We start from the raw sequence: 25,606 nt of genomic DNA, 5'->3' as shown, positions 1-25,606 counted from the left end.
CTATGGGAAATCTTGCTTTGCTGAACGAGTAACTTGGTTAACAAGCATACTCACAGAACGGATTGTTCTCGTTAACCAAGGTTCCACTGTACTTTCAAAATTGGTGTCATGCTCAATGCTTATTTCACCTACTGTATACATTGTAAATACATGCACACACTATTGCTGCATCTGTAACATCCTACCATGCTATGAAACAAACATGTCACTAGCTGATTATGCCAATATAAAATAGGCAGGGGTACCCCCACTCCATTCATTCTCTATGGGAGAGCTAGGTGAGCGGTGCACACTTATTTTCACCAGTACTATACAGAATCAGTGGAGTGGGGGTGCACATGCTCAGCCTACACCCCATTCAGACAGATCTCTGCAGAGCCCAGTTCTCAGGCCTTGTGGAGTCTCAGTGGAGGAACCCTGATGTGTGTGTGTGTGTGTGTGTGTGTGTGTAATTGTTTCTTTTCTTAAAATTACTACTAAGGTCAATAGGAGTGTTTTAACGAAGTTTTGATATGTCATGAAAACAAAAAAAAATTCTCAGAAGTAAAATCATTCCCAAGGTATTGTAATGCTGACGGGAAGAATAAAAGTTAATTTTGTCCTGGTAGCCACACTTTCATTGCGGCAGCTTCAGATTGCTATTAACCTGCAGATTAACCTCTTATCTGCAGGTTAATAGTGCTTGGGACGTGCAGGGCTCCCTTTAAATGATAATCAGTGGCCCTGGAGCAAGTAGCGGATTGCCGGGCAGCTGACTTTTGGGACCTTGGAGCGTTGTTCACGGCATTGGACCACCACATGCCATTTTGGATAAAGACTGCTTATCTCAATCTCATGATCATTAGGATAAATTACACTTTCCATCACTTGATTGAAAACTAGCAGCATTTTATTTCCATGAGATGATCCATTTCCACCAGATCTACACAAATATAAGCATTTTATACAAACGGACACAAACAGTGGCAAAGACAGATTTCATGTGTGACATGGCACCCAGAGAATAAAGGAGCACTAAATACACACCTTTACACATTTAATTCTTGCAGGTCCACAGCCATACATTCCTATTCCTGGCATATATGAATAATAGGACATGGCAGCAGTAAAGTGCTTTATCTCATGGTAACCACAGACTGCCCCTTCTGTTCTACAGATATACGCATTATTTCTTTCCAAATCATACTAATATATACTCCAAACCACAAAGTATCCGAAATAAGGAAAATCACATTTATAGAGTTGTTCATTTTCCCCTTTGTATATGGAATGGTTAATGATTTCAAGAACAAATAGAGTTCCCAGGGGTTAATTTCTGCAAACTTTCTGTTTGTCTGACCAGCACTTGAATATTTGCAGCCATGTATGTTCAGTGTGCAATACAGTACACTACCTCTCCGTGCGACACCGACTTGTTTATAAAGCTTTCCTGGTCAGGAATCACAGTAACAGAAGTATCTTAGGAATATATAGAAATGGGCATGAACATGAAGGGTTACAAGTTGTGCGGAATCTGCCTATGAGATATTTTGTGTAGACAGGAAATGTAAGTAACAAAAATGGGGCTTTTCCATCATGTAATCACATAGAGGTTGGCCGCTATAACAATGATGGCCAATGCTTAGGATAGATAATGTCTGATTGGCCGGGGTCCAACAGCCGTCACCCCCGCTGATCATCTGTTTTCAGTGCTGGCGGCGCGGATTTCGGACCTAGTCAACTGATAGTGGCCGTGGCCAGTACAGCACATCCGCCTCGCATTCAAATCAATAGAAGGGAGATGTACCGTACCCAGCCGCAATCAAAAGATGGGGCAGCTCCCGAACAGAGCATTCCGGCCACCTGCTGCCTCCACCGGCACAGAGTACAGCTGATTGGTGGGAATTCCGATCAGACATTAATGACCTATCGTAAGGACAGGCCATCAATATTAAAGTAGTGGCCAACAGCTAAGGCATAAAACGTGAATAGGCCTCATCATTATGACCTCCAGGACCCCACCAATTCTGTGAATGAAGTGACTGAGGTTTTTAGGACATGTCATCTGCACAGTAAATGTGACTGTGTTGTAGCTACTTGTACTGGGCAAGCCAGAAAGGCAGCAGTTCTTCGCTTCACTCTTGAGATCTATGGGGTCCCAACAGTTCACCTCCCATAAATCAGGTTACAGGGGTTTGTCCACTAATTCTTCTTAAATTCTCCAATGTAAAGCAAAACTACCTTATAACACCCCCCCCACCCCCTTCCGCACCAGTGTCATTACATCCAGGGATGCTGGCTCCAAGGTTCATGCCACCTGATTCCTGCTGCCAATCAGCACCCACCATTAACACTAGAACTACTGGACTCGTGAAACCTATATAGAAATACATAGTGCAAAGTAGTCAAAATGACTACCTCAGTAGTTCTAGTGTTAAGCCGCTGTGCTCTCACTTCCTGTGTACAAGCCTGAGATGTGTAAAGGGAGTGAGAACTGAGGCTCGAAAGCAGCGGATGATTGGCCACAAGGCTTATCCTGTGCCATAGCATTGCCACACATGCCTCGGGAGACCCTGCGCCAGTACAGAAGGGGGGCGCATAGGGTATTTTTATTTTAAATTGGGGAATATACCAGTTAAGAAGGGGTTATCCTTGGTAACGGACAATGCCTTTAAGGCATATTACTGCAATATGCTACAGCATATTCACATACAGTGAAATGCCTTACAGTAATTGTCCCTTCTCTAGTGGAAAAACCCATTTAGCCTGGGGATACACGACAGCAATTCTCATACAAGTCATGCACCTTGTCGCATGTTTATTTTAGTGCTGCAAGTTTTTTTACAAAAGAAACTAAAATAATTCCTGAAGAATGACAGACAAGTATCATGCAAGTCGCCGTCGCATGTATTGGAGTCTATGGCAAGCGAGTCACATGCAACTTGTGATGAAAGACAGAACATAGAATATATGTAAACATATCGCAGATCATTATGCACAGCCATAGTAAAACAGTTAAGTGTGACATGGCAATGTGACGCGTGGCCATCTAGCCCTAGCCTTTATGTGCTCAGCTAATTATTCTTTGGACCATTACAGTTCACTGTAGTATAAAATATAGAATATTTTAGAAATCACGGCTATAGGTCCATGCTTTAGAACACAGACATAAAAGTGAATTTCTGGAACACACACAACCATACATATACGCTTCACATAATACACCCGACCTTACAGATCAGAGACCAGCACACGTATGTGACATAAGAGCCTTCACCCCGGCTGTCGAAGCTCGCTTTACAAGGTCATCACTAACACAAACCTTGGTGTCTTTAAACTTTGGATAGAAATCTTTGGTGCCCAACTTGATTATTGTTGAACGCTGATAATTCTGGAGCCACTATTAATGAAATACTCTGATTACCAGAATCCGTCCCTTTTGCTATGGCTCCACCATGACACACCATCGCTGCACGATACCCCTATTTTTCCCCCATGACAGCAGTTTTAGGGGACTTTGTTGCTATCACATAAAATGTGCCATGCGCAGTGTAAGGTCTGCTGAATTCGGGTGCCATTTTAGGTGGGCTGAATTCTCAGAGGCGGTTATATCTGTTATATAACCCATCAACACAACAGTCCCTCTTGTCCCTGTGGATCCCATCGGCAGGCTATTCAGCATAGCTGTCTCAATGATTGAGGTCAGAAGCTCCCGGTATGTAACATATACATAGTAGGGTGCTGCGGATTATGCCATTCTGCAATAGTTATAGAACTGTGCCTTTGAGGTAATCTTCCCTTTAAAGTACCAGTCCTTCCTTGGGATCACAGTGTACCAAGACAGTGGCGTCTTCTGTAACCGTACAGCCCTATGGTATATGTTACCCAATGTAGAGCTATACAGTGATACCCTCAGGTCTGTAGTGGCAGAAGAACTGCAGATCCTTAATGATGGGAGTATCTTATTCAATAGTTACATATGATATATACTATATTTAAAATACATATAAACATCATAAAATAAATTTCCCACTTTTGTAACCTATTAAAAAGAAGTCATTGGATATCGGAGGACTAGTAATTGTGCTTGGTGTCCTCCTCAAAAACTTAAGGACCACACAGACCTAGTGTAATTGGCAGATACAGAAGAGAATGGGGGACAAAGCCCAGTCCTCTACAGAACCCTGAAATGATAACAATGAGATGTACACACATGACTCAGGTTCTTTAGACAGCATCAAAAAGCATCTTTTATGTTCTTCAGCTGCCGAACGGCGAGGTCTACAGGAAGGTTAAACTTTAGGGTGCTGAGACGGCTGAGAATATTCAGGGCGCTCTCAAAGCCACTGCTTGCCATGTAACTCCAAGGTTGGTAATGAGATTGCATCAACACGCCCGACTTACAGATGAGGTTGAGCCACGATACGAGACGCTGCTCGTTTAGTGCCATGCAGATCAGTGCCTTGAACTCAGAGTCCGCACCGCGCTTAAACGGGTCATGTTCTGTTAAGACGGAGTGGATAGCAGACAGGAGACTCTGCTTTGGGGTCACCTTATGACTTCCCGAGACAGGGAGGGAAAAGGATTGTGAGAGCTTGCGGGCAGGAGAGTCAACAAATGCCTTTCCGTTCTTCTCATGGTAGTACTTGACAAATAGTTCCCAGGGGTGCATGGAAGGAGGTGAGGCGGTGAAGACCGGGATCAGGCAAGCAATGGGTGCCAAAACCAAACTCATTCCTTGAGAAGTAGCATATAGGCCATGTGACATGAGGTCCCTTATGGCAATAGCCAGCTCCTTCCTGACAGCCACCGTTAGCTCGTCTTTTCCTGCTAGTGCAATCTCCTGCATAGTGGCATAGCTAATGACGTGATCCTGAGGCTGTTGGCGCTGTGCCAGCTGCTTCACCTTCTCCACAGAGGTTTCTAGCTTCTTTATTAGTGGGGTGAAGTCTCTGTTGCTTTCATCTTGATTCCAGAGGTTTTGAGGAACATGACCTGCACCACAGCCAAGCTGACTGGCGGCGAAAATCTGCAGGACGGCCAGGGCCCGACGTAAGAGATGCAGTCCAGTCTCTCGGATTTGCTTGGCCTGCTCTGGATTCACTGATAAAACAGAAGATAAGAGTCAAAACAACATTTCTTCTAGAATTGACAGCGGCTTCACAAGCAAGAAGTAAAAAGAAGTGTAAAAACTGCTGCATAAATTGACAGATGTCAGAATAGGCAGCACGAAGCAACTTGTGCTCAAGATCTCTCTCCGCCATGTGCATGAGATTAATAAAATCTCATCCATAATGTTGGGATTGTAATACGATGTGGGTTTTTGGACTTCTGGCAACATACCTTAAAAGGTGGGTAGGGGCTTGTTAGTTTACGTAAAAAACAACAAAACAAACAGTATTTCTACAAATCCCGTCCACACTACTGAAACTGTAAGACGCTGAGGTTTTAGAGTAGTGAAAATGTGAAGCATTAAACACTCATGGTGGGAACTTAAAGTGAACCTGTCAGGTGCAATATGCAGCCAGAACCACAAGCAGTTCTGGGTGCATATTGCTAATAACTGCCTAATTGTCCCAGTATCTAGTTTCATAGATAAAGAGATCTTTGGAAAAAGTATTTCTAAAGATCTTTTATCTTATGCTATGCACGCAGAGACTAGTCCCAAGGGTGTTCTATCCCCTGGCTAGTCCACCCTCTTAGCATGTTAGCACACTCACAGGGGCGTACTAACATGCTATTCAATGCAGTGTCATCAGTGGTGACGCACGTACCTGTGTTCACTGTTACCGCTGATCAGAAGTCCTAGCACTTCTGGTCATGTGCAGTAGACTTCTCTGAAGCCAGGAAGCGTACACCCGGCTTCATACTGCACATGACCAGAAGGGCCCGGCATTCAGAAGCACGGTCACAGCAAAAACAGGTACGCGTGTCACCGCTGGTGATGCTGAATTGAATAGCATGTTAGTACACCCCTGTGGGCATACTAACATGGTAAGAGGGTGGACTAGTAGGGGAATATAACGCCCAGGGGACTAGTCCCCTCGCTGATTAGCATACGGTAAAAGAGCTTTAGAAATTCTTTATATACAGATCTCTTTATCTATGCTAGTGTATACAGGGACGGTTAGGCACGGATTAGCAATATGCACCCAGGACTGCTCAGGGTTCTGGGTGCATATTGCACCTGACAGGTTCCCTTTAACCTAAGAGGGCAGACACTAAAAATGTAAATCCCACACCCACCTGCCAGTCTAACGGAGGGGGGCTGGGAGCACCCAGAGGGATCTGCTTCTTGGACCAGGCATCCCAGTTACACATAAAGAAAAACAAGCACGGCTGTAACAAGGTGTCCGATTTCTGCTATCTGTGGTTCCCTTTAATTTAATTATGTAATTCACCATGTAACTTCAAACACCCTAGTCAGACAACCCCCTCCACCCAACCCCCCCCCCAAAAAAAAAAAAAAAAAACAAAAAAACACAAACACACAAAATGAAAAAATAAATAAACTCTATTTGCCATTTTAAAGGCTCAGCTTTGTGTGATTGTACCCGCTGGTATAACTCCCCAATAGAAAAAAAGAAATTCAGCTTACCGTGTTCAATCTCAAAGGCTCTCTGGAGCATCGGACAAGGTGCTGCCACGCCTAAAGAGAGTCCATGAATAAAGAAAAGTCCAGCTTCCACAGAGAGTTCCTTTTTTTTGCTATTTTTTATTTTTCTTTGGCACAATAGGCACATAACAGTCAGGACAGTCATGACCGGCGTCAGCGACGCAGCACTCTTAATCATGATGATCATGATTAAGAGTGCCGAGTCACTCGAAACGCGTCGCTGACGTCTGTCATGACTCTGTCCTGACTGTTATGTGCCTATTACCAAAGAAAAATAAAAAAAAAAAATAGTAAAAAATAAGGAACTCTCTGTGGAAGCTGGACTTTTCTTCATTCATGGAATAACTCCCCGAAACTAATGCTGTTCTATCAGGTCTGTTGTGCCATCAGTAACACAGTATACTCACCGTTGGGCCGTGAATTTGGGCCAGAACTTGGGGTGTACCCTGTCGCTCCTCCGATTGGATTCTCAGATGGGCTGCCAATTTCATCTATACAAAAAGAAAATTATTTTTATTTAAATTTATTCAAGAGCTGTTACTTGTCGGTGATCACCAGAAAACCAGTACAAATATCCAGTTATAGCAAATTCCCATTGTTTTTTCTATGTTTAACAACGGCACAAAAGGTATTTCTACCCCAGGGAACCGATACTGCTAAATACTTTCCTGAGCTGATGACAGGGAGGAGGGGGATGCTGATGCAGAATCTATCCCTCCATGTGTAGGTGCACAATATAGCTTGGACATAACACCAGACATAAGTCTCCTACTCAGCACACACAGAGAACCTAGAGGCCCACATCCACATTAGACAGTGGCGGCCATCTCTCCGACACACAGGAACATGCTGCTCACTCTCTATGGACAGATCTGCGGACAGACTGCTCTGGCCAAGGTTTATCTCTATGGAGAACAGAAGGATCAGCTGTTGGAATTCTAAAAGACCAAAGCTTCCTCTTCCTAATTGTGGTGGGACAGTCGGGACACACAGACTAAAGTTGGTAGTGGACCCTGCCGATATCCACAGGCCCAGCTGATGTTAGTCTATTATGGGGGCCTTAAATGTGCAGGCCAACTATTCCAGTGCTCAGGGAGGGCGGACACAATATTTTAGTACTGAAATCTGTGATTATACAAGGCCTTATTGCCAGGGTTTACCCACTGATAACTGCAGGAGCTACTTCTTTTTGCCATGATCTGATAACGGTCAGTTTCCTGCTCTCATATCATTATCTGGCCTCAGTACACCAAGCCTGAGTCAGGTATCAAAGAATCTAAAAAATAAATAGGAACAGCCTTTTTCCTGTGTATAACAAAGTTCCACCCAGAAACATATCAAAACCATGGTAATCACCAACCCTCAGGCTGGGCTCAAATAGCGTTTTCTCCTATGGTTAGAGGCTATGTCATGGCTTATGACCAGAAAAAGGATTGAGGCGTATGTGCCAATGTGGAAACTGCAGTATATCGGGTACAGTATCTCTGCCTATTTGGAAATATTATGCAAACTACTAAGATATACAAGATAAGGTGAGGGCTTCATACTTGTGGTTACAATTATAATGACAGCCCATCACTTCAGCAAGACCAAAGGCAGGAGTGAAGAGGAGACGCTGGAGTGGCAGGGGTACGAAACGAAAAAGAAATCAAAGTACAGTGGAACCTCGCTTAACAAGTAACCCACTTAATGAGAATTTCGCTTAACAAGCAAAGCTTTCTGTAAATTTATAACCCGGTTTACGAGAAAGCTTTGCTGTGCGAGCAAAATACTCACTGTACACACTTCCGGTTCCGTACATCCACCGCGCTCTAACCCACTCTTGCAGTCCACACAAACACACACAGTATTATGCTCACCTTACCTTCCATCGCCGGCCTCCTGGGTCTTGTAGTTCGCCGGTGCATCGCGACAAGGGAGGTGCAGAAGTTCCTGCCTAGTCGCCGATGGTTACCGATACACAGCGTGGAGCGGCGAACTACAAGATCCAGGAGGCCGGTGATGGAACGGAAGGCAAGGTGAGCATAATATGTGTACCTTCCGTTCCATCGCCGGCCTCCTGGGTCCTGTAGTTCGCCGCTCCACGCTGTGTATCGGTAACCATCGGCGACGAGGCAGGAACTTCTGCTGTCAGGCGCTACTCAAAGGCAGCGTGCTGGCCAATCAGAGGCTCCTGCCTTTGACGTCAGCGCTCTGGGTGCGGAAGTTCCTCCCTCGTCGTCATGGTCACCCGATATACAGCCCGTGTTAGAGAACAGCAAGTCCCAGCAGGCCGGCGATGGAACGGGAGGTAAGGTGAGCATAGTGTGTGTAAGTGTAATGGCACAACAGGGGACCAGGATGGGACATTTAACAAGTTGTGGAACGAATTGTCTGCATTGCAATGATTACCTATGGCAAATCTTGATTTGCTACACGAGTAACTTGGTTAACAAGCACAGTTCCAGAACGGATTGTTCTCGTTAATCAAGGTTCCACTGTAATGAATAAAACGGACAATCGCTTTAAAATCCTAAGCAGCCACATTGGAAACTACAGCATTATCCTGATTTTGTGCACAGCCGCACCAGTTCTGACCTTGAATGAATTTTATGAACATCTCGAGGTCTCGGATCTGTGTTTTCAGTTGGTCCACGAGCTGTTCTTTTACCCGCGCTGGATTGACAATCTGAGCGATGGCAGCGTCCACTCTCTGGCGCAGTTCTTCAGGAGACAAGCAGCCAATATCTTCATTTATATTGACGTCCAGTTTCTTTATCAGCTCCTCGATGATCACCTGGAAGAGGAGCAAGATTTAGATTATACAATGTATGGATGTAACAAATTAACTACTTAAAAGGGGTTTTCCAATAGTTTTTAAATATATGACCTATGTATGTTCGGCTGGCCTTTGGCACTCCCATTAACAGTGAATGGAATGGAGGCACACACTATTAACCACCTCTCCATTCACAGGGGGCTCCTCAGAGATCTGTGGGGATCACAGCGAAAGGGAAGTTCTCCCCTATTTTATGGACAAGGATATACAAGGTATGCATCTAGGTAGGGGTGTGGGGAAAGTCTACACCATGCGTATTGTCATGCCAAGATGACTTCCACATTACCCCTGGGTTACTCTCATTTTATCTCTGGACTGCCACATCTGAATGGCGCAAAGACCAAATACAACAGCACCAGACAAATGGCGTGGTAACGCTCATGTACAATCATTGCGCCATTTAAACATGGCTCTTCATGTCCCTGGTCTCAGGGATCCCAGTGGCAGGATGCCCGGTGATCAGTGAGTTATCAACTTTCTAATAACTGATTAACGTGCCCTATGGATACTGTACTAGTAGGTGCAATAGAGTCCATGCGTCCACTGTCCTAGCCACAATGTCAATCAAGAGGCTAGTCCTAATAAGGCCTGAAGAATTGTGAGGGGGGGTGGGGGGGTCACAGGGATGTGTGACATATGACTTCTCTTTGCTCTGACATAGATGAAAGATATGGAAACATACCCACTGGTGAGCGCAGCATAATGCAGCCCCTCAACAGATGGAGACACAGATATAAGAGAATCATCATTAGATTACTATACATTATCTGTGGATTTCTGGGGTGTGAATGTGGGGTGTATTTCTCTACAAGCTATGGTTGACATTCTCTACCATTTTATACCAAAGCATTGCACTATTTATAGATCATGTCATGCCACTTACCCGTTGTCTCTCCATGACCATCGATTGGGGTAGAGAGTCATAATTTCCCTCTTGGTAGGCAAACGTCTCCAGATCATCGAGCTGTGTCTTCAGCTGTACGATCAGCTCTCGCTGTTTCTTCCTCTGGGCCTCGATACGTTCTCTCTTTTCCCAATCACTCTACAGAATAACCAAGAAGTAAAAGGATCATTGAGCAAAACGGCTGCAACATGATAATGACATAAAAATACTATAGGTTCCAGGAAAGGTTTATGTCGATATTTCCAAAACACCTGAAGGAAAGCAAGAGGTATGAGACAATAATGCAGGGTGTGATGGATCAGGTCTAGAGTGGGTGTGAATGAATTGGTACGTCCCATTCCATCTGCCTGTGGCCACTTGACGGGAGCAGGAGTAGCGCCTCTTACCGGCCAGCATCTCCACCTCTTCTTTTGATTAGCCGGCCTGGCTTGACGTCACATGTTTATCACGCTGCTATCATAACTTCGCACCAGGCTGATAATCAAAAGAAGAGCTGTGGGTGGTGGCAGGTAAGAGGCGCTACTCCTGCTCTTGTCAAGCATCCACAGAACACTATCTTGGCCTATGGAATAAGACGTGTGCATAAATTCTTATCAGGTCTATTCTGAATTCTGACATTGTGCAAAAATATTTAGGGTACAGGGGGGGTTAATGTTGCTCCTTGTGGATACTGCCAACTGGCATAGGGCATCTTAAAGACCAGGTAAGAAGACAGTCGCCATCAATGTGAAGTAACTACCCTATAAGTCAATGTCTGATCCTGTCAAGAGCCTTGCAGCATAGCTAATGATATAAGAAAGAGCAGAGTCTCCTCCATAAGAAAGACAACTATTTTGGGGTTGTTGACCATCAGAAGTGCAGAGGATCCTGATTGCCCGTGTGAAAGGCCATTGATGTGGATCTTTGGGAGAGACGGAGGGAGAGGGTCAGCAATGCTTCTGCTTGTGTAGGGAGTCCTAAAAACAAGGCAATGCTCCTTGGAAAAAAAAGGCATGAAGATTACAGTGGGTTCTCAACCATCTCTGCGCTGATGAGGAGCAAAAATACTGAAAGGGCCGTCTATAGATGTGCATTTCTCTGGCTTATAACCTCAGTCATCCCTGCTCTGTTTGGCGTGGAGCATGAAATCCTCCCTCATGGATTCCATTACATCAGTAGACTATGTATATATAGGGTGACGTGGATCACAGTATGTACTCCATGGCTAACAGACAAGAGAAAACTAAGGCTAGATAGTGTCCATCTTCCACCCACCAGAACCTAACTCAAAATACAAAAGCTAGATTTCAAGAGTACATATTCACATTTTTCACTACACATTTTGATGTGGATTTACAGCAATACTGTGACATAATCGTCGTGTGTGACGTTGATTTTCACGGCTTTACTGTTGATTTTACCCTTTCAAAGCGTGAAATCTGCTGTGAAAAGCAGCATTATAAACTGTCATGCTGTAAATTTACAAGCCACTGCACATGTCTATTAATGAATGCCACGTGTGAACAGACACCAAACCTTTATCTGGAGATATTATTTAAAGAGGACCAACCACCAGGATGCTGGAGGACTTTACAGTGAGGACCTGACCCACCAAGGTCCAACCCCATTGCACCCATCAATCAAGGTGCAGTGCATTTATTCAACTTTGATTAACACTAGAAGTCCCAGGAATTTCGAGCTCCATAGGGTTTCAATGGTAGAAATGACCGCTCTCTGGGACTTCTAGTGTTAAAGATATTTCTGCAACCAAGCAGCAGATCTTTCTTCTACAGGTATGCCTGGACTCAGCATCTTAGTGCCAGTATGGCATTGCCTTTACATTATATAGCAAAATCCTGGTGGTTGGCTCTCTTCAAAACAATGCAACAATGTATCGGGGAGGAAAGTGCCGTATGCATGGATGATTGACACATGTATCAACATGACACTTACCAGATCCTGTGCAGGGAAAGCATAAAAAGAAAAGGAAGAGAAGAGCTTTCATTATTGGCCAGAAGTAGACGTAGAACAGGTTTGACATGTTGGTAGCAGAGTCGGGTGTGTTATTTGTATAGTGTCATTAGTCATTGCCGGGAGCCAGTCATTCTGATAACTCGCACATGGCTGCCCTTGAAATTTACAGGGAATGCTGAGAATGGTGCCCATGCCCGAGAAAGGATCATAGCGTAAAGGGAAACCCAAACACTTCCTTGGGGAATACCTCCATCCTATGCCCACTTTTGATAAGGAAAGTAGCTTGGAAAATGGTTCAGGAAACTAAGCTACATGGAGCTGTTTGATACAGGGGGATAAAGGATGTCACCAAAGGGACAGTCCCATCTTCATAGATGAATATTGTTGGATAGTGAACTAAATTTGTAATTCACTGTTTATTAAACGTTTCAGCAATTATTGAAATGTCCTGCTGTTCCTGAGATCTTAACACTTGTTTTTAGCTCATTGCCATGGAGACAGACCACTGATGGTAGAAGAATGTGCAGTGCTTACAAGCTGGATAAGAAAAAAAAAAAAAAGTTTGTAAGCACTGTTAAAAAGGTAGCCAGGATCGATGAAGAACAAGGTTGCCACCTAATTCCAGCCAGTTATAGCGCAACGCTTACAAGCAAGACAGCACCTGTGGTCGGTCTCCTAGGCAACGAGGGAAAAACAAAACAGCAGGACATTTTAATAAGGAGTAAATTGTAATTTACTCCTTATTAAAATGTCCTGCTGTTTTGTTTTTCCCTATATGTGCTTGTAAAAACAAGCACTGTCCAACAATACCTATGTATAAAGATTGAAATAACCCTTTAAATGTGCTGACTATTCAGAGAGGGTAATGGGATCAGTATTGTAATGGGATCAGTATCGTAATGGGGTCAGTATCAAGGATGTCCGTTCATCAGAGCGGGGACAGTTCAGCACAGTGCTCGGCTATAATCGCCAGTCACATAGACAATGCAGGCCTTGCCACTAAATTCCTGGCTGTGCAGGAGGTATAGCGACATTCAGGGGGTAGGTGGTGTTTATGGATGCCCTTCCATTTGTCGGCACCCACAGTGGTGATTGGCTGCAGTGATCCACAGTGAAACTATCCACTATTGTAGTTTTACACGGAAGTATGAAATTACATAAACATGAAATTCCACTTTTAGGTGGAGCTTTCCTTGTAGGGCCGAAGCAGTCAGCAGCGCAAGTGATGAGAGAACGTCCCTGCCCCGAGACGTCCCTGCAGTGTGTATTCTACACGTGTCCACCGAGGGATGGGTAAAGATGACCCAAGCACTAGAATGGTTATCAGATGCCCTGTGGGAGCACATGGACACTATGGGGGATCCTCCACTCGGGACCTCCTCTATAAGTAACAGCACTAAGAGGGACCAGCTCTGGCAGCCTTGGCCTGATGGACCAGGGGCCCTATGGCTTTGCCAGATTGCCCCGATGGTCTCCACAACATATGTCTGGGAAACGAGGAATGGGTATTCCGGATTTTACCATGCCCAATCCGTTCTATATCCACAGACACAGGAGACTGGCCGCAGCCCTTCCACTAAGTATGCTCAACCAAGCTTGCATGTTTATGGTGGAGTCAAGTAAATGGCCGTGGGCCATATGGTCCATTTCATGTGTTTGGCCACTAGGATTCTGCAGATATAACACATACAATGTACCCTCAAGAAACATGTGGATGGAGAGAGAACGCCTTTGCACTAACGATCAGCGCGTGTAGATTACACAGGGTATCACCTTCAATTCCCTCTGCAGCAGATTATGTGCACAGATTAGCACAGGCTGCGGATAGGAATAATGCAATCACACAAAGCGCCACATCTGTACCCAGCCTGGGCAAGGATGACGGCTCCACAGTTGCCTTCTGTAGCTTGAGCTGATGGACAGTCGTTTGTAACTCTCTTATTAGTGATGATCGAGCACTACCATGCTGGGGTCTCATAACGAGCAATGGACGCTTGTACGGCTGCGACTCGTGTACAATGGAAGTTGATAGGAAACTCGAGCAGCTTTCTAGAAGATCTGGAAAAATGCTCAAGTTCCCCATTGACTTCTATTACACTCGATATACGAGTATTGTAGCCCCTTGGATAGAATTTATCACTAATGACGGCTTCCTACCAACACCATAGAAGAGTAGTTGGAGGAGAGCACATATTGGGTGGTCTTACAAAGTCGGCAGGGTGGTTGGCACATCCGGCTCCTCAAAGGCCAATGATCAGCTCTCTGCACCCACAAGGGCAGCGTGGCCTCATATGGTGGAAAGTCAGCGCCTGCTGGTCTGTAAGGCTCCGGGGTCCTCGTGGGGCCCATCTAGGGTCATCGATGGCTCTGCCCAGCTGGGTCATCGTTCTGCCCTAGCAGGGCACTGGTAAGATACAGATGTGTCAGCCATCAGGTGAAATCAGAGGCTGTACAATAGTAGTGTGCGAGGGCAGGAGGGGGCTACCCAATTCACAGCAAGGGCGCTGATCACATGACAGGTGGGCTACAGACTATAGGGGTTTCCCAGGACCAGAAGTTACACTGTTCCTGGGGATGGGGTCAGATTCTGGGCACCTAATGGAAATATCACATTACTGAGCTGCGTCCAGTGACTACAGAGAGGTCTAGAATCCTCAGATCTGCCCGACCAGCACTCACCGACTCATCCAGCGCCGGGGCCCCCTGCACCCCCCGGGCCCCCTGCACGTACGGGCAGCCCTTGAAGGCGAAGTCCTCCAGCTCCGCCAGCAGCCGCTCCTTCTCGCCGCCCTCCGCCCGCACGATCTGCTTCAGCCTGAACTGCACCTGGGCGAAGTGCGAGGTGAGGGCCAGCAGCGACGAGTTCAGCAGCTCCTGCTCCTCCTCCAGCCGCCGCAGCTTCTCCCCCATCTCCAGCCGGCCGGACCCCGCCAGCTGCCCGCCGCTCTCCGCCTTCATGGCCGGCCCGTCCGCCTCCTCCGCCACCGCGCCCACCGGAGCCCAGCGCTCCCCGGTGAACGGCTCCCCGTCCGACATGGACAGCTCGTCTGCAGACATGGTGTGTCCCCAGCTGGAGCTAGGCCGCCATGCTAGAATGCTGGCTGCTGACGTCAGCTCTAGAGCGCTGACAGATGTCTGTTGTCATGGAGACGTGACGCGTAAGCAGCTTCCTGTTCCTGACAATTAAAGGGCTGCGCGCTGTTATGTGGTAGCGTCCTACAGACCAGCTGGGGACTAGTCCAGAAAGGTCTGGAGATCTCACCTGTTATATACATCATCACATTTCCTGCTTCTTTATAGTAACTGGCCAATGGGGCAGTGTCCGTACGTCTGTGGCTGGAGGAGCTGTACAGCCTCTTAGGTAAAGCACCACTGCCAGCAGATTATTAGAGTGGCGCTTTAAATCGAAGCCCCCGAAATCTGTCATATACTACCGGCAGCTCCACTATTTACCGATGCCGCTTTGATCCCCCCGTACCATTTTGTGCCTGTAACTCCTGAATGGCTGGGTCAGCACTTACATCACAAATACTCAATGTAAGTCTATGAGAGCGGGAACAAGGCTCCCATAGACTTAAGGCCGCTTTACACGCAACAACATCGCTAACAAGATGTTGTTGGGGTCACGGAATTCGTGACGCACATCCGTCCTCGTTAGCGATGTTATTGCGTGTGAAACGTACGAACGACCGTTAACGATCAAAAATACTCACCATATCGTTGATCGTTGACACGTCGTTCTAATCCCAAATATCGTTGATGGTGCTGGATGCAGGTTGTTCGTCGTTCCTGAGGCAGCACACATCGCTACGTGTGACAGCCCAGGAACGACGAACAACGTACCTGCGTCCTCCGGCAACGAGGTGGGCGTGTCTTTCTTTCGGCTGCTCTTCGCCCCTCCGATTCTATTGGATGGCTGCCGTGTGACGTCGCTGTGACGCTGCCTCTTGAACCGCCCCCTGAGAAAGACACTGGCTGTATGATTGCAGCCAGGTACATTTGACTGTGAAACTGAAGTCCTGTAGCATTTCATAGAAAACATACTGTAAAGGCCACTGGGGGCCGAGCCGCACTGTAGACTAATTGTACTGGTCGGTTCACAGCAGCTACTCTCTGCCCGCTGCCCTGGAGTGACAGGCCTTTACCTATACTCACGGAGAATCCTGTCACTCAAGGGCAGTGGGCGTGGAGAAGCCATCAAGGACCCATCTGTCTATGTCCAACGCATCTTGGTCCTTGGTGGCTTGTTCACGCCTGCTGCCCTGGTGACAGGTCTCCATCTATATACACAGGGATACCTGTCACTCCAGGGCAGTGTGTGGAGAAGCCATTAGGCACCTATCTGCTCAACCAGTTCCAGCGCATCTTGGTCCTTGGTGGCATTTAAAGTGTGTTTTTCTCTGAAACACCGCAGCAGTTCAGTCAACCATACCTGGCCAAAATCATACAGCCAGGGTCTGATATATGTGTGAAGCCCCTCTCATCTGCAGGTCGCCTCAGGGTCTTCACGTGCTAGAAATCTTTCGGCAACAGGTACGTCAGGTTAACTTCAATGGGAATCGTGACGCCACTCTCGGTAATTGCGGTCATGGGGTAACCGCCACTGCAGTTTAGAGAGCTTCTGGGGCTGATGGTAAATGCAGTCTGGTGTTATGACCTCCCGAGAGTGAGGCTGGCCCCAGTGGCTCAGGTGTATCTGTGTAGTACCACAGGTTGCAGAAGAACTCACACCCAGGCAGCAATGTCTTTCAGGGTTTTTACTCATGTTCAGTTGGTAGAGTGAGACAACCCGGGGGATGCTATGATGAGCCAGGTGGAACCAGGTATCCCTCAGGCTGATATAAGGGTGACTGCTGACTCGCCTTCCTGCACCTTTGTTTCGGACCACCCCTGACTTGAAGTATATCGTGGGATGCATCTAGGGAAGTCGCTACTGCCTTTCTCCCCTTTCTGACCCGTTTGCTGACAGCATGGACCAAGGATAAGATGGCTCCAGGCTCGATCCTCCTTATGGGCCCCCTCATTGCTGTTGATGCTGCGGGTTCTGTGTTGGTTGGCGTGGAATCTGTAATCCCACCACCTACAGGATTTAGCAGACCATTAAATGGATATCTGGCTCTAGGGACCTGTACCCTGTGTGTGCATTCATTACCAGGAGTCCCCGTACTCGACTCCTTACTGCTCTCTTTCTCCGGGTGTCTTTGAGTCTGACTTGGTGGTAATGTTCTCCCCCACCAGCAGCCACTGCACGTGCAGGGTCTGACAGTGTTCTGCTCTTCAGCCCTGCACTTCAGACACGGCTGCTCCACTCCTTCTCCTCTGACTGCACAACTCTCCTCCAGCTTCACTACAGCACCACACTAACTGAGATGTGAGGCTCCGCCCCCTCCAATGTGTGTGTGTGCCCTGGTCAAAGGGTGCCTGTGTGTACACTCTACTCAGCCTTCAGGATTACCTGTTTGCACTGACCCAGGCGTGGGTGCAATACTCAGTGGTGCCTGACCAGGTCAGGGGCGCCACATATGCTACCCTTGGATAAGGCAGTATGCATCAGCTCTCAGGTTCCCTATAATCAACTAAGTATCTCAAATCAATTTAGGAACTATGAAAACTTGTAAGGAATTTTACATAGAATACCATGCCATGGACACCATGGTGGCTCAGTGGTCAACACTGTGTCTTTGCAGCACTTGGGTCCTGGGTTCAAGTCTCTCCAAATGCAACATTTGTAATGAGTTTGTATGCTTGAAACAAAAGAGAGTGAGCTCACCTGGGAGAAAGGTCCAAAATTATACAGAAAGCTTATAATGTGACAAGTCCAATAATATAAGAGGTATGAAATCCAGCAAGATGGATCCTTAAAAATAATTTATTAAATGTACAAAATGCAAGAAAAAATCCAATTCCAGATGCGTTTCAGATAAAGTCCTTACACATTGCAAGAGTGGCTGAAAAGCATCTGATTTTTTATGGCATGGATTTTATCGCGTTTCGTACATTTAATAAATGATTTCCAAGGATCCTTCTGCTGGATTTTATCCTTCTTATCTTATTGAGTTTGTATGTTCTCGTGTAAAAGTAGAAAAATTATTCAGCTCACCCTTCTTAAAGTCCAAGATAGGATCTATGCTGGTGCACAGAGCTGCCCTCAGGGCTGCCACTAGGAATTTCAGGGCCCCTGACTGGCATAATATTGGGGCCCCCTTGAGACTCCACCCCAGCTGCGCCTCCATCCCTGCTCTGCTGCCACCCCTCACACCTTCCACAGTCCCACCGCCAATCTTGGAAAAACTTCACCTCTGCACCACAGCCCCCATAGTCCCCCATATAGTATAATGCAGCCCCCATAGTCCCCCATATAGTATAATGCAGCCCCCATAGTCCCCCATATAGAATAATGCAGCCCCCATAGTCCCCCATATAGTATAATGCACCCCCATATAGTATGATGCACCCCCATACTAGTCCTCCATATAGTAGAATGCACCCCATATACAGTTAGGTCCGGAAATATTTGGACAGTGACACAATTTTCGCGAGTTGGGCTCTGCATGCCACCACATTGGATTTGAAATGAAACCTCTACAACAGAATTCAAGTGCAGATTGTAACGTTTAATTTGAAGGTTTGAACAAAAATATCTGATAGAAATTGTAGGAATTGTACACATTTCTTTACAAACACTCCACATTTTAGGAGGTCAAAAGTAATTGGACAAATAAACCAAACCCAAACAAAATATTTTTATTTTCAATATTTTGTTGCGAATCCTTTGGAGGCAATCACTGCCTTAAGTCTGGAACCCATGGACATCACCAAATGCTGGGTTTCCTCCTTTTTAATGCTTTGCCAGGCCTTTACAGCCGCAGCCTTCAGGTCTTGCTTGTTTGTGGGTCTTTCCGTCTTAAGTCTGGATTTGAGCAAGTGAAATGCATGCTCAATTAGGTTAAGATCTGGTGATTGACTTGGCCATTGCAGAATGTTCCACTTTTTTGCACTCATGAACTCTTGGGTAGCTTTGGCTGTATGCTTGGGGTCATTGTCCATCTGTACTATGAAGCGCCGTCCGATCAACTTTGCAGCATTTGGCTGAATCTGGGCTGAAAGTATATCCCGGTACACTTCAGAATTCATCCGGCTACTCTTGTCTGCTGTTATGTCATCAATAAACACAAGTGACCCAGTGCCATTGAAAACCATGCATGCCCATGCCATCACGTTGCCTCCACCATGTTTTACAGAGGATGTGGTGTGCCTTGGATCATGTGCCGTTCCCTTTCTTCTCCAAACTTTTTTCTTCCCATCATTCTGGTACAGGTTGATCTTTGTCTCATCTGTCCATAGAATACTTTTCCAGAACTGAGCTGGCTTCATGGGGTGTTTTTCAGCAAATTTAACTCTGGCCTGTCTATTTTTGGAATTGATGAATGGTTTGCATTTAGATGTGAACCCTTTGTATTTACTTTCATGGAGTCTTCTCTTTACTGTTGACTTAGAGACAGATACACCTACTTCACTGAGAGTGTTCTGGACTTCAGTTGATGTTGTGAACGGGTTCTTCTTCACCAAAGAAAGTATGCGGCGATCATCCACCACTGTTGTCATCCGTGGACGCCCAGGCCTTTTTGAGTTCCCAAGCTCACCAGTCAATTCCTTTTTTCTCAGAATGTACCCGACTGTTGATTTTGCTACTCCAAGCATGTCTGCTATCTCTCTGATGGATTTTTTTTTTTTTCAGCCTCAGGATGTTCTGCTTAACCTCAATTGAGAGTTCCTTAGACCGCATGTTGTCTGGTCACAGCAACAGCTTCCAAATGCAAAACCACACACCTGTAATCAACCCCAGACCTTTTAACTACTTCATTGATTACAGGTTAACGAGGGAGACGCCTTCAGAGTTAATTACAGCCCTTAGAGTCCCTTGTCCAATTACTTTTGGTCCCTTGAAAAAGAGGAGGCTATGCATTACAGAGCTATGATTCCTAAACCCTTTCTCCGATTTGGATGTGAAAACTCTCATATTGCAGCTGGGAGTGTGCACTTTCAGCCCATATTATATATATAATTGTATTTCTGAACATGTTTTTGTAAACAGCTAAAAAAACAAAACTTGTGTCACTGTCCAAATATTTCTGGACCTAATTGTAGTATAATTCTCCCCAACAGTCCTCTATATTATACTCCAGCCTTATACATAGTACTCTATACAGTGAACTTGAAGAAAAAGAAGGGATCCAGCATCCAAGTTCCAATTGAATTAAATTTTCTTTATTTCTTTATTCAACAAAGATAAAAAAGGTTCTTCCATGATAATAAAATCCAGTTTACATGGCAGGGTAGAAAAAACGGAACGCATTTCGGAGTGACAACTCCTTACTCTGGTTTAGTAATTTAATTCAATTGGAACTTGGATGCTGGATCCCTTCTTTTTCTTCAAGTTCAGTGATTGCCTGCAGCCCGGTCTGGCTGTTTCCTGATCCCTGCACCGTTCCTTTTAGTAGTTCTCCAGGTGGGTGAGCTGGTAATTTTTTCTCTTATAGCACTCTATACAGTATAATGCAGCTTTATATTGCCCTAGCCCCCTTAGGCCACCATGCACTCATTGAATAAAACAATAAACAAGTTACTTACCTCTCGCCACGGTAATATTCCTCCAAATGGCTCCGATCCCCGCTGTGTGAGCCTTCTGCCTGCAGCGTGGTGACGTCACTACGGTGAGCTCGTGACACAGGGGACGGTGGGCCCACGTACGGGCCCCGTCGCACTGAGTGGCGCAGGGGACCCCTGCTGTGACCGCGGTAGTTATGCGGCGCCCCTGGTTTGTAAGCCAGGAAATGAAGCGTGAAGGGGCCCCCCTTCTGTTGGGCCCCGGACTAGAGTTCTGTTTGTCCCCCCCTGGTGGCGGCCTTGCTGCCCTGGCTTCAGGCAGAAAACTTGCAATTGAAATAGAAGATAATCTCCAGAACTCCAAAAGGTTAAAAACAATTTATTGAAAAACTATTAAATAATAATCTTTATTTCTATAGCGCCAACATATTCGGCAGCGCTTTACAATTCAGGAGGATCATATACAAACAAGTAACAGTTATAGAAAATACAATATTTAGAGGGAAAAAAGACAACCCTGCTCGTGAGAGCTTACAATCTACAATGAAATGGGGGGGGGGGGGCAAGGTACAAGTGCTTATTTACAATGACAATCCAGCCATCTCAAGGTAATGGGGGATAGATAATGGCTTCCTGGACCAGTTGGCCAGAACCTTGAGATGCATTTGGGTGCCATGGAGTTTGACAAGGGGTTATGTTCTGAGAAGTTGTGTAGGGACTATGTGAATTTAGTTCGGCTAGGAAGTGTGATAGGCCACCCTAAAAAGATGCGTTTTTAGGGTGCGTCTGAAGCTGAGTAAGTTGTGATTCATCCTAACTGTTGCGGGCGGGGGCCGCTGCCGCTTCTCTCTCTCTCTCGGGGGCCTGATCAGATCCGGGTTCGCTGCTGCGGCTCGAGTGGTGACCCAGGCTCTCACGGCCGCCCGTCCTCACAACCGTCGAAAAAGGGGATATTTACAAGGGAGGTGTTGTGTTTGTGATGCCACCCGTGGGTTGCGGTGAAGGATGGTGGCACCGCCGCTGCCTGGTAATGGGGCGCCCGGGGCTGATGGAGCGGGGAAGCAAGGTGGGATCTCCTCCACGGGTAGGGGAGGTGTAGTCCCGGGGCCCTGTGTCGGTACACGGGAGTGATGGCTGCTGGAGGTGGCGCTCCGGGCTGGACCGGGGGACACTGATGTACTCACAGTTCAGTAATTTCACACAAGTCCAGTAGTAAACCATGTTGCCAGTGGTCGGCTGCCTTAGGAGGGTGCATTCGGGTCCTGCACCCAAGTTGATAAACAGGTATCCCTTCCTCCTGCACTTTGTGTTTTACCTTCTTTTGGGACGACTTCGCATGGAATGGAGAAGTCCACTCCTGATTCTGTATGTGTTGGGAGCTGTGGCCCGCGAATGCTGACCCTTGGGATTTCAGTGGGTTTTTTGACGGACACCCTATCCCCCGCGTTGGGCTTCCGTTTCGCTCTATCTGGGCAGTTGATGATACAAAGTCTTGAACCTTGTCCCAGGCTGGTTAATTGGAGAAGGGCTTGCAACCTTCCTCGCCCTAGGGTCCAGGCACCCCGACTGTGCACGGCCTTCGGACTGCATTCCCGCTGTCGACACCGGCGGGCTACAACCCTGCCCCAGTCCACTTAAGGTTTCCCACAACCGGATTTCCGTCGCCTGTGGCCCTGTTCACTCTCTGCCACCTAGCCGGGTAGTCCAAGGGCTCCTACCCCTGACACTGCACAGTCTGTACTTGACTTCCACTTCGGCTTCAGTTGAACTGAAGCTTGAACTTCACTTCTCTCTGAAAGGCTGCTTTACACGCTGCGACATCGCTAGAGATAGCACCCGCCCCCGTCGTCCGGGCGACATTTGGCGATCGCTGCATTAGCAAACATTATCGCTACAGCAGCGTCACATGCACATACCTTTTCAGCGACGTCGCTGTGACCGCCGAACAATCCCTCCTTCAAGTGGGAAGTGCGTTCGGCGTCATAGCAACGTCACCGCGGCGTCACTAAGCGGCCGCCCAATAGCAGAGGAGGGGCGGAGATGAGCGGCCGGAACATGCCGCCCACCTCCTTCGTTCCTCATTGCGGGCGGCTGCAGGTACGAGGTTGTTCCTTGTTCCTGCGGTGTCACACATAGCGATTTGTGCTGCCGCAGGAACGACAAACAACCTCGCTACTGATCAGACAACGATTTTTGGTAAATGAACGATGGATCACAGACCAACGATTTTTGCCTCTTTTGCGATCTTTTAAGGTCGCACATAGGTGTTACACGCTGCGATGTCACTAACGACGCCAGATGTGCGTCACAAACACCGTGACCCCGACGATATATCATTAGCGATGTCGCAGCGTGTAAATGGCCCTTTAGACTTGAACTTAACTACTTGCATTAGACTCTGACTTAAACTGATGTGTTCCCGCCTCTGACACCTCAAGAGCCCTAGATGGGCGTTCTCATCTGCCTGATCCCGCCCACTGATGTGTCCCTATTATCACGAGGGGGTGGCTAGTGATTTATGGCTGTGTGTTATGCCTAAAGGGGGCTTTACATGCTGCGACATCGATATATCGTCGGGGTCACATCGTTAGTGACGCACATCTGGCGCCGGTAGCGACATCGCAGCATGTGACACCAAGGAGCGACGATCAACGATCGGAAAATCGTTCAAAAACGGGGATTGTTGACACGTTGCTCCTTTCCTTAATATCGCTGCTGCCACAGGTACGATGTTGTTCGTTGTTGATTGCTATGTGTGACACCGCAGGAACGACGAACATCTCCTTACCTGCCTCCACCGGCAATGCGGAAGGAAGGATGTGGACGGGATGTTACGTCCCGCTCATCTCCGCCCCTCCGCTTCTATTGGCCGGCCGCTTAGTGACGCCGCAGTGATGTCGCTATGACACCGAACGCACCTCCCCATTGACGGAGGGATTGTTCGGCGGTCACAGCGACGTCGCTGTCAAGGTATGTGCGTGTGACGCTGCCATAGCGATAATGTTCGCTACGGTAGCGATCAGCAAATGTCGCACGAGCGACGGGGGCGGGTGCTATCGCGCACGATATCGCTAGCTATTGCTAGCGATGTCGCAGAGTGTAAAGCACCCTTAAGTGTGGGTTTCTGGTGGTGACAAGGAGGATGTACACATATGGGACTACCTGTTTTTGCCAGGGCGTCACACTAACTTTTTGGGGTTCAGCGTTACAGAGGATTGGTGCAGCTCGGGAGAAGTCTTGGATCTGGGAGTGGGAGGTTCGGATTAGTGTGGATGTTAGTCGAAAGTCATTTGCAGAGCGTAGAGAACGGGTGGGGTGATAGACAGAGAGGAGGGTGGAGATGTAGGAGGGTGCCGCACTGTGGAGAGCTTTGTAGGTGAGAAAAAGCAGTTTGAATTGGATCCTGTGATATATGGGCAGCCAGTGCAATGACTGGCACAGAGAGGAGGCATCTGAGTAGCGGTTAGCCAGATAGATGACCCTGGCTGCTGCATTAAAGAAGTTGTCCAGTTACCAAAACTGATTTTTTTTTTTTCTGATAAATCTTGCTAATATGTGCCCCTCAACACATCTATTATGTTTTTTCAGCAAAATTACCTTTCATTGTGCACTAGCAGCACATGCTCATTGCTGGCTCCAGCTCTGATGGGGTTAATCTCTCCTCTGACTTCCTGTGTTCAGTTCCTACAAGTCCCAGAATTCTTTGTGGCTCTAGGGCGGTGTCTGGCTTATCTAACACACCCATTGTGACCCACTCTGCTCCCACCCAAGCCCTCCTCCCTGCCTCTTCCCAGTGGATGTGCACTGAGATCAATTACACAGAGACAGCAAGCAGCTCTACACAGCCAGGGGAAGAAAGTGTGTGCGCGCGTATATACAGTCTATGTGTGCGCGTATATACAGTGTGTGTGTGAATATACAGTGTGTGTGTGTATATACAGTGTGTGTGTATGTCATACTCACCTGTCTGCAGGGTCCGGGTGCCATGCCCGCTCCTAGCGCCTCTCCCGGTCCCGCCGCTCTGGCTGTGTGCAGTCTCCCCGGGGCACGCACGAAGCTTGCAGGACCTGGCCGTGGATCACCTGATGCAGTCACCTGACGCATCAGCTGATCGTAGTCTCGCCGGCTTTTTCGTGTCCGGCCGGCTATCAGCTGATCCTGCCGTCAGGGGACTTCATCAGCTGATTACCGGCAGCTCCTGCAGCGATCGGACGGGATCATACTCCTGTCCAATCGATCGCTCCAGGAGCTGCCGGTAATCAGCACATAAGTGAGTATTTTTTTTTTTTTTTTGCACCGATGCATCTGCTGATTGTATAATCGGCTTTTATACAATCAGCTGATGTGTGATGTGATTCAGGCACTTGATCCTGACACATCATCTGATCGCTTTGCCTTCCAGCAAACCGATCAGATGATATTGGATCCGGATTGGACGGCGCGGGACCCTAACCCAGGATTACTGCGGAGGGGGGTTTATTTCAATAAAGATGGAGTCACTAATTGTGTTGTGTTTTATTTCTAATAAAAATATTTTTGTGTGTTGTGTTTTTTTTTTTTATCATTACTAGAAATTCATGGTGGCCATGTCTAATGTTGGCGTGACACCATGAATTTCGGGCTTAGGGCTAGCTGATAATATACAGCTAGCCCTAACTCCATTATTACCCGGCTAGCCACCCGGCTTCGGGGCAGCTGGAAGAGTTGGATACAGCGCCAGAAGATGGCG

The 25,606-nt window shown here is 47.1% G+C and overlaps 1 protein-coding gene across 1 annotated transcript; it reads right to left on the bottom strand.

The window, feature by feature from the left end:
- Nucleotides 1–2,132: 2,132 nt before the first annotated feature.
- Nucleotides 2,133–15,402, bottom strand: RUNDC1 (RUN domain containing 1). The gene is made up of 5 exons (XM_075349963.1): nt 14,950–15,402; nt 10,297–10,455; nt 9,173–9,371; nt 7,003–7,086; nt 2,133–5,082 (listed from the first exon to the last, which is right to left on the bottom strand). The coding sequence occupies exons 1-5, from the start codon at nt 15,325–15,327 to the stop codon at nt 4,217–4,219; spliced, it is 1,686 nt and encodes a 561-aa protein (XP_075206078.1). The 5' UTR covers nt 15,328–15,402; the 3' UTR covers nt 2,133–4,216.
- Between the last annotated feature and the right edge of the window lie 10,204 nt (nt 15,403–25,606).

The sequence above is a fragment of the Anomaloglossus baeobatrachus genome, chromosome 5 (genome assembly GCF_048569485.1).
Source record: "Anomaloglossus baeobatrachus isolate aAnoBae1 chromosome 5, aAnoBae1.hap1, whole genome shotgun sequence".
In the NCBI taxonomy this organism is placed as follows: Eukaryota; Metazoa; Chordata; class Amphibia; order Anura; family Aromobatidae; genus Anomaloglossus; species Anomaloglossus baeobatrachus.
This window is presented reverse-complemented; position numbering and strand designations above follow the sequence as displayed.

What these genes read in the sequence shown, in the direction of transcription:
- RUNDC1 (XM_075349963.1), bottom strand. Translation starts at nt 15,327, where the DNA reads ATGTCTGCAGACGAGCTGTCCATGTCGGACGGGGAGCCGTTCACCGGG. An exon ending in CCCCGGCGCTGGATGAGTCG is followed by an intron (nt 10,456 to 14,949) that starts GTGAGTGCTGGT and finishes GTTATTCTGTAG; the next exon opens with AGTGATTGGGAAAAGAGAGA. An exon ending in CCCAAATTCACGGCCCAACG is followed by an intron (nt 5,083 to 7,002) that starts GTGAGTATACTG and finishes CTGTTTTATCAG; the next exon opens with TGAATCCAGAGCAGGCCAAG.